The sequence below is a fragment of the Stegastes partitus genome, unplaced genomic scaffold (assembly GCF_000690725.1).
Source record: "Stegastes partitus isolate 25-593 unplaced genomic scaffold, Stegastes_partitus-1.0.2 Scaffold1094, whole genome shotgun sequence".
NCBI lineage: Eukaryota > Metazoa > Chordata > Actinopteri > Pomacentridae > Stegastes > Stegastes partitus.
In genome coordinates, this window is record NW_007578825.1 from 115,030 (window position 1) to 124,394 (window position 9,365).

Below are 9,365 nucleotides of genomic sequence, written 5' to 3' on the forward strand. Positions count from 1 at the left end.
GCTTGTTCATATCTGAAAATGTACAAAGAATAGCACATTTTAAAGATTTATTTTGCAGTAGAGTTAATTATTATTAAAACTCAAACTTAAACCCATATAATATAATATAATATAATATAATATAATATAATGTAGCCCACCTGTCCCTGCACTGCTCTGCTCTGAGCTTGATAATCTCTGCGTTGTGTGTGATAAATAATCGGTTGCCGGTGTTTATTGCCACAGGAACACTGTTACAGACGGTACAGCAACTTATTGTGACCGTATAGTTACAATTTCATATTAAGGAAAACCATTTAACATGTTTAGTGGCATTAATCTCCCTCCCACCAGTAGCAAACTCTATATTTTACAACAAGAAAAATCATTAAATTTCAACAGGCGAACACTGACATACAATTGGCTCTGTGGTACCAAAAATCATAATACAAAAGAAATATACACACAAAACAAATGGAAAGTTCACATACCTGTTCAAAGATAAAGTCAGTACAGCAACTTATTGTGACCTGGCTCCTCCATGCAGAGCCTTTAGAGAACAAACAGCGAACCGCATGAGAAGCCGCCTTGATGCTGCGACAACCTAGCCTAACATCGGTAAGTTAGCATGTCACAAAAAGTGCTGTACTTCACAAAACCGACTGTACACTCCCGTAACAACTAACAAAAAGCAATTAAACAGCGTCTGCGAATCTAACAAAACCACTGTGAACCGCTGCTTAACACTTTTTAAACATATTTCAACTTATTGTAATGGGAGCAACACTTAATACTCACTTCTCCTCAGCGGTGTCCCGCGGGAAGAGCGCGAATCGACAGGTAGTGACGTCCGTGAAAGAGCAAAGATCATTTAAGAAAATAAAAGTCTTTTCAAAATAAATTACAAAAATACACAGAATTATGCACACACACAAAAAAAATAAAAACAAAATATACACAAGAGCAAGAGGATGGATCTTTGGTAAAACAGACATAAATAAACAAAAATAACAAAATATAATATAATATAACATAATATAGACTTTCACCTTAAACTAATTTACCTAAGTAGTACTCAATGTGTTTCTCATTCACCCATTCACATACAACAAGTTCCCTGAGGTTTGCACCAAAGGGATCAATAAAGTTCTCTTCTATTCTATTCTATCTACAACAATGGCAACAGAGCAATCATGCAAGGCACTTGCCTGCCATTGGGAGCAACTTCAGGTTCAGTGTCTTGCCCAAGGACACTTCGACTGTGGAGGAGGGGGGGTTCAAAACACCAGCTTTGCGATTGGACGACAACCACTCTGCCACCTGAGTCACAGCCGAAAGTAAGTATAAGCATTAAACACTAGTGACGATCCATTTAAACCTGTAGCTCCAGCGCATAAGTCCAAAAAAACCAACACTCGAGTCTTGATTTGTTCGGCCACAGTCACTTGATCAAAACTTTATGTGGTGTGTCACTGCTTCAGGTACCCAATTCAATGGTTTATAAGGAAGTGAATCATTGGTGGGATGTGTGGTGTGTTTTGGTGGTGATTTTTGTGCGAGGGATAGCGATCCGGTGAGCGATGTACCGAGAGACATGGAGCCAGCGGGGAAAAGAGGGCGTGCTGCCATGAGTTGATTTATATATAATTTTTAATGTATTTTTATTATTTATTATGTCTACTCTATAGCTCTCAACTCAACTCTGTAGAGAGGGCAACCATAACAGAGCACTTCATTTCAAGTTGCAGATCGAAGCTGCTCTTCATATTTTTGTCACCGGTGATGAGTTGCAGGTGAACACGATCAGGTGATTATCCAATGAGTGTGAAGTGGCAGGAATGAGAATTAGCACCTTCAAGTCCGAGGCCATGGTTCTCTGCCAAAAACTGGTGGATTGCTCTGTTCGAGGAGGGGGGGTGGGTTGCTTCCCCAAGTGAGGGAGTTTAAGTATCTCAGGTCTTGTTCACGAGTGACTGGAAAATGAAGTGTGAGGTGGACAGGTGGCTCGGTGCAACAGTAATGCAGGCATTGTACCGGACCGTCGTGGTGAAGAGGGTTAAGCTTGATTTACCAGTCCACCTACGTTCCAACCCTCATCTATGGTCACGAGCTCTGAGTAGTGACCAAAAGAACGAGATTGCAGATACAAGCGGCTGAAATGAGCATCCTCTGAGGGGGGCTGGGCTCAGCCTTAGAGATAGGATGAGGAGCTCGGACATCCAGAGGGAGCTCGAAGTAGAGCCGTTGCTCCTTCATCATCATCAGGAGTCAGTTGAGGTGATTTAGACATCTGATTCAGATGCCTCCGCGGAGGCTTCCTTCGGAGGTTTTCCGAGTATGTCTGCCTGGAAGGAGATCCTGGGGCGGACCCAGAACCTGCTGGAGGGATTATATTTCTCAGCTGGTCTGGGAACACCTCGTGATGCCCCAGAAAAAACTGGAAAGTGTTGCATGGGGAGGGAAGTCTAGAATGACCTGCTCCACCTTTTGCCTCCACAACAAAATGGATGGACGGATGGATAAAAAACATACATGTTCGAAGCACCACAACAATAGTCCCGATATCAGACAGAGTTGTCACATGATATCAAACAGAAGCTGTCAACTCAGCACTGAAGAGAGGGCAACCATAACTGAGCAGTTCATTTCAAGCTGTAGATTGAAGCTGCTCTTCATACTTTTGGCCACCAGATGCCACCAAAGAGGAGTGTGTTGAAAAGCTTTGAGTAATAAACCCTTTTTTGATACAAGCTTTGGAAAGCTTCATTAAGCCATCACTAAATGTTGGTCTAGGTTGACTGAGCAGGTCAACGGTCTGGCTGTGAGTGGTGGTCTGAGCTCAGCTTTTATTGTCACAGGTGATGAGTTGCAGGTGAGCATGATCAGGTGATTATCCAATGAACTTAAGCTGCGCGCGCACACACACACACACACACACACGTCGCTCATGCCCACATGAGAAGAGGAGGAAAGGAGGGAAAGGAAAAAGGAGAAGCAGCTTGTTTCTCACATAAGCTTCACAAACGAGTGCAAGAAACACAACAGGTTGATTCTAAATGACTTACAAAATAGTTGTAGATTGTTCACTACCAGTCATCATGACAAATATATTCATTGCTTAGCTTCTTTGGTTTGGAGGTGAAGACTGACATATGTATGACCTTTGCTAAACTGTTAGTACGATACGACAACAACAAATAATCTTTAAGTGTTTTCAACCACACAGGTGACTGACAGAAGACTGACATTTCTTTACACTAGTTTTAAAGAGATTCCAGCTTCAAATAGATGCATTTATATTTCTGACAATATATATGAACTCAAACTCAACGTATTCACAGTAAATTCTACATTTTCTACTGATTTCTTATCTGAAAATTCAGTGATTAGTGTTACATATGTACGTCTGAGTTTTGATAACTGTTGTTTAAGTTTTGATTAACTAACTGCTGAAAAATAAACCTTCAGAATGTATTATTCTTTATACATTTTCAGAAATTATCAAATAACCAACAAGCACACAGGGACAAAGTCAGAACTCTGCTTTATTGAATATTCTGCTCAAGAAGAGAACAAACATGTCTTGGTCTTATAGCTTTGGAGCTACAGGCAGAGGTTTTCTTAGTGGTACACTTGTCGACAATTGTTAGTTAATTCATTAATATCACTTCAAACTACATGTCTCACTTAGAAATTTTCCCCAAAACAAAGCATTTCAGGTGAATTAGGTGTTCGTCAGCGTATCTGAGAGTCGTGACTGACTCAGCTGCGACCGACGCATGCTGCGTGGCTCAAAAACAGTGTGCAGAGGAGCAAGTTGTCAGCTGGAAGGTACATTCAGCATGGTTGTGCTGTTTCCACTGAGCTCCAGGACTTTACATCACACAGAAGAATGAGCCAACAGTGAGTAAATATGTGACAGGAGCAACAAAAACACCCAGAAAAAGTAAGAAATGTATTAGTTTCTTATGTTGTCATTAATATAACCGCAACCCAAAGTCCTATCATCCCCTATGATATTCAGTATATACTCTTAAATAACTGGTTACACAAATAAATGCTTTGCATGAGCCTATGAATGTGGCAAATTTGCAATATATCTAACATTGATTTATTAGTGTCTAAAGTGTAATCATGTAACATTCAAACAATTTTGCAAAGCTAATAACTTTTAATCAACAATAATAAAAACTATAGGATGCATATGATCCATTAGCATGAAGTTTAAGGTATAACTGATTATTCATGTATGCAGCCCTGTGTATGGAAAAAGCATAATTAATGAGCACAAACCTGATTAAGAAGAAGGTCGTGCACAGGAATCAAAATAGATGAAAAAGAGAAAAATATGAATTTATAGTGCACACAGTTATGTGACATTTTCAGTTGGGAAACATAACCAAATCTAAGCCTAAGATCACATTTTATCAAAATTGCTAATTTTTGCAATCGATGATGGAGAAAAAAAAGGTTAATGTTCTCATCATAACATTTTGAGACAAGCCATGGTTTCAGATTTAGCGGCATTAAGTTCAAATTTGTTGTTTATGTCCCTAAAACTGAGCTGTGTGCAAAATGTTGAATCAGTCTAACTAGATGGGACACAGGGCAACATAGTTCCTATATTGACGAGCCCAGAAACCAACATAAACGGGCTCTGTGAACTTGGTGCGGAAGGTGTAGAGGTGATTCAGTGTGTTAGAGGTGACGCCATAGAAGGACAGAGTGCCGGCACCCCAATCCAGATACACCCCAATCCTGCTGCTTTCAGGGGGTGGATAAGGGCCTCTCCACACCTCACCATCATGCCAGGCATTGTGCGCGTACCTCTCACCAAAAAACCAGGAGATGGAGTTACACCCGAGCCCTGAGCTCTCATAATCTCCTTTCCTCTCAATTCCTTTGTATGTAACGGCGACACCGACATCACTCTCAGTGAATTTGCTCCACTCCACCTCCCAGTAATGGCGCCCAGTCAGCAACTCTCTGCACAGAACCTGTGGACGTGTGCCGAATCTCTCTGGCTGATCAGAATAATTCTGCCATGGTCCACATGTTGCCTTGTTGTTCCCGTCAGACAGCGTGAGATAGCCCCCAACTGTGTTTGGATCCAGGGTCAGATCACAGGCATCTGATGGAGAGGACAAAACACAATTTGTTCTTGTTCACAATATCTTCAGTTATTTAAAAGAAAGTCTTACATTTTAGATTTACATTTCTTTTTTTTCCCTTTTTTTTTTTTTATAACATTAGTAATTTTATAGAATTTTTCAGTCAAATCTAAACTTATAGTTATGACAGTGCATCCAAATCACTGTATTTTGCATGTTTGCAATAAATAATTTCTTCGAACCATCCATCCATCCATTATCTATACACCACTTAATCCTCACTAGGGTCATGGGGGGCTGGAGTCTATCCCAGCTGATTCAGGGTGAAGGCAGGTTCATCTGGACAGGTAACCAGTCTATCACAGGGCTACACTTAGAGACAGACAACCAAGTACACTCACTTCGGTTGAAGTGAAGCAAAGTACTTACACCAGATCAAATCTCTTCTGTCTCTTACTGTCGTCACATCAGGGATGTTGAACTTTGAAAAATCATCAGTGATCAAGATTCCATCCCTGTAGTGGTAGATGGTTGCTCCTTTGTATTTGCTGTCTGGAACAGCGGCCACAAAGAAGTGGAATTTGCTGCAGCTTTTTAGGGCTTTAGCGAGGTCACGGAAAGCTCTGGCTTTTTTTCTCATGTTGGCAAAAACATCCTGTGAGGAGTACCACCGCTCTTGCGTTGGTGGAGTGAAGGTTGTAGTGCTTTCATCTTCACATGAATGTAAGTAGTCGGCCATCTGTTCGAGGTGGGGATCATCGCTTTCCAAGGAAGTGAAAATGAAGCAGAGAACTTCATCTGCTCCTGGAGTGCGAACCTCTCTGTCAAAGTTGGACCGATTACTGACCACCTTTACCCCTGCAGCCTCTATTATCTGTTTACAGGCCCTGATGATGTTGATTTCTTTTTCCTTTTCTTCCAACCACTTGCTCAAGTTGTTCTGACTGAATGGCGACTTCTTTCTGTCATCAAAGAGTTTCTCCACTGAAGCCTCCTTTTCTTTACCTGCACGAATGGCAGGAAATTTCTTCTCCATGTTTCGTCGGAGTACAGCTCTGTAATCACTGCACAGGTCTTGGAACTTGCTCAGTGTTTTGTGGAGTTGTGGAAAATTCTCAACCACTTTTTCGTCCAGGGAGTCAGAGCATCTCATTTCTGCTTCATTCATCTCTTCTAGAGTGTCGTGAGCCTTCCTCAGTAGCCCTATGCAGATCTCGGCTTTCAGTTCTTCAGCTGCGAAGTCAAAGCTCTTGAGTGGCATCAGCGTGGCCTTCAGTGGAACGCCCTCTCCCAGTATCGTGGGAAGCTGAACGTAGGCCTTGACTGCATCTTCAAATGTTGCAGGGTTGCTTTCAAGAATGAAGTCTCCATAGAATTTACAGGAGAATTTCTGAATCTGGGTGTTTTCTTCATGAGTGAATTGGGTGTCAACTTTTGCCTCAACATTAAGTTTAGGGATCTTGTTTATCACAGCGTGCATGCCGGCCTGGACGTCCTGAATGCTGCTGGCCTCCAACTTCTCGCTGTCAAACACAAAGAAAGCATTCGCTCCATAAAGGATACCGGTGACGACGTGAGTCGCAGAGATGGTCGGAGGAATCACTGCCTGTTTGTCCTTGGCTTCTTCATGAGTCACTAAGAACTGCTTGGAGTTGGTGGTAGCTTTGTACTGAAGTGTCACTCTGCTCTGATTCTTGAATTTCTTCTTGTCATCCAGATACTTGGCAGATCCTCCAACTTCAACCAGTCCACCCATGTAACTGGCCTTCAGAGAAGCTTCAACACTCAGCAGGGAGGACTTGGAGTCAGTGGAATCTGACTCAGTAACTTCAAATGTGCTGCTGTGCTGAGAGATTGCATTCGTACTCTTCTGTAGAGTTTCTTTATCCCACAAAGAAAATCCTATCGAAAACAGAAAGCAATATAGATCCGTTAACAGAGATAAATAATCGTAGTTCCTTTTACACCAGATGCAACAAAATGGCCTCTTAGAGGCAGAGCAGCTCAACATGGTGCTGAAAACAAAACATCTAACACAATAGCACCTAATAAAGCTGAGTTTAGTTAGTTAATTAGTTTCTCTACAATTCATAAAATAGAATTCATAGGAATATTTTACCTATGAATATTTTTACCTCTATGGAGACAACAGACAGTTATAATGCCATAAATTACTAAAAACACAACCCTCCAAAAAACAAACAAAAACAAAAAATCTCTAACAATTTTCTCCTCAAGTCATCATCAACTTGTCAAGGTTTATGTCACCACATCTTAACTGAATATGGTCAAAGGGCAAAGTGTAAAATAAGTCATCTCCTGTTGCCAGCAGGTGGCACTATGCAAATGGATTTTGGCATATGGATGTGATCAGGGCAGCAGTCTGATCAACTGTGTGAAGTTTGAGGCAGATTAGAGCATGTACAGGGTAGTTAGACAGCTCTTCCTTTTAGTGGCAAATCATCAAACTTCAGTGGGCTGCCACAGCCACGCCCTTTGACTTTGGCGGAAGATAGCTCTTAAATATGATGAAAAATAAGCAAAAATCTCACAAACAAATCAAAATGGTGGATGTCCTGTTGGGTTTAGGGTATGGCGTCCACAGACATTTTTGTGCAGCCTGATGTGCTACACTGTAGTGCTTACAACACACATTCTGTTATACTGGAGTATCAGTTAAGACTAATGCAAGTAGAACCTAATCATGTCCAACACTTCCATCTACAGTCATAACAAGACTGGCTGGAAGTTTCTACAGTCATACCGTCAAAGAACCCCCGATCCCACTGACTGCTTCATAGGGCATGTTATTTTTAAAACAAACCAAAAAAAGGCCTCAATTACATCATTTATTAGCTAGAAATTATAAAAAATAAATAAATTTAAAAAAAGCGAAACAATCATCAGATTTTCAACTTTCCAACAGTCCTTTAACTGCTCATCTGTGATGTGCCGTTCAGTTGGGAAAAAGAACCAGATCCAAGTTTAAAATTGTGGTATTGCATCAAAATTACTTTAGTCTTTGTGTCTCATTTAAGATTAGACTGTTTACACAAAACAGATTCTGTAAAAAAACAAAGAAATTATTTAATCCTCGTCGTAACTTTGAAATTTTTAGTCAATAAGCTGTAACAACCAGTGACAAGATAAAAATCCAGGAACTTTTTGGCTGAACTATGTACAGTTTTGGCCTGTTTTTTAGGGCAAAGGTGTAAATGAATACCTTTTTCTGTAATTTTCTATTTATTGTGGTGTAATTTAACGGAACACAAAATAATTTGTAAGATAACTGCAATAATCTTAATAAATGGCAGATAAAAACTGTTAAACATTCATTTTTACTGTGTCGGCTCCTGAAGAAATGCAGCTTTCCATGTACAGATGTTCACATCTTACCTGAGTACAGCTTGTCTCTGCGAGCATCATACAGCATCCCCAAACTGAAAGGTCGACCCAGTGCAGCCACATGAAGCTGACGTGAAGCCATTTTCTGACCTGAAAGAAAACACCCAACAGCATGTGTGTGTGTGTGTGTGTGGATATATATACATATATATGGTATGGTATTATCACACGAACATGTAATGCCTGCATTTTTGCACTTACATACGAAACACATCATAAACATATTCTTCAAACTATCCAGTCTACAGTCCAATACCCACTTGCGCTGTAGATGCTTAGTTTAGTTTAATTGCTTTAGCGATTATTGCAAGAACTGATGGCAGCTCTTCCTCTGCAACATTATGCTTCAAAAAAAAACAAAAAAACTTGGACTTTAAATTATTAGAAGACATCAGGTCACTGCAAACTACTGCATTGTTGTTGTTTTTTTTGACAATTATTCCACATTGTTATCTTAACAATGCATTGCTACAAATAAAATCTCTTTCTTAGTTAACTCTTTCTCCTATAAAGTTTGTCCTCACCTGGTGAAGTCGTGTAGATCTGCGGAGTTGTGTTAGTCTTGCTGACGTCTCTCTGGAGTTTCCAGTCTGACACTTTATGCTGTTTCATGGATGCTTTTATCCTGCTGTGTGCTGTCTGACTCCTCCTCCAGCACACCCCCAGCTTTTACAGATTTTGCATGTTTCTGAGTTCAGTTTATCACTTTTTTCAATTCCACAGAACAACCGTACCGCAATTAAAATGCCAATTGATGTGATCTGTTTCTTTGGAATGCTATCTGATGTTGCACACCCTGTTTAACACCCTATATATGGAACTTCTTACAACAGCCGGTCAACAAGGTAAAGAAAACCATCGACACTGATG

General features: G+C 40.6%; 1 protein-coding gene across 1 annotated transcript; it reads right to left on the reverse strand.

Annotated features, from left to right (window-relative positions):
- Positions 1 to 4,378: 4,378 nt before the first annotated feature.
- On the reverse strand, positions 4,379 to 9,086 carry LOC103367851 (neoverrucotoxin subunit alpha-like). The gene is made up of 4 exons (XM_008296011.1): positions 9,020 to 9,086; positions 8,487 to 8,585; positions 5,520 to 6,992; positions 4,379 to 5,110 (listed from the first exon to the last, which is right to left on the reverse strand). Exons 2-4 carry the CDS (start codon positions 8,575 to 8,577, stop codon positions 4,572 to 4,574), a joined length of 2,103 nt encoding a protein of 700 aa, XP_008294233.1. The 5' UTR covers positions 8,578 to 8,585; positions 9,020 to 9,086; the 3' UTR covers positions 4,379 to 4,571.
- Between the last annotated feature and the right edge of the window lie 279 nt (positions 9,087 to 9,365).

Coding starts and splice junctions, on each gene's coding strand:
- LOC103367851 (XM_008296011.1), bottom strand. CDS start 8,577: ATGGCTTCACGTCAGCTTCATGTGGCTGCACTGGGTCGACCTTTCAGT. Junction 6,993..8,486: donor CAGAGACAAGCTGTACTCAG/GTAAGATGTGAA, acceptor TGTTTTCGATAG/GATTTTCTTTGTGGGATAAA. Junction 5,111..5,519: donor CAGAAGAGATTTGATCTGGT/GTAAGTACTTTG, acceptor CCTCTCCATCAG/ATGCCTGTGATCTGACCCTG.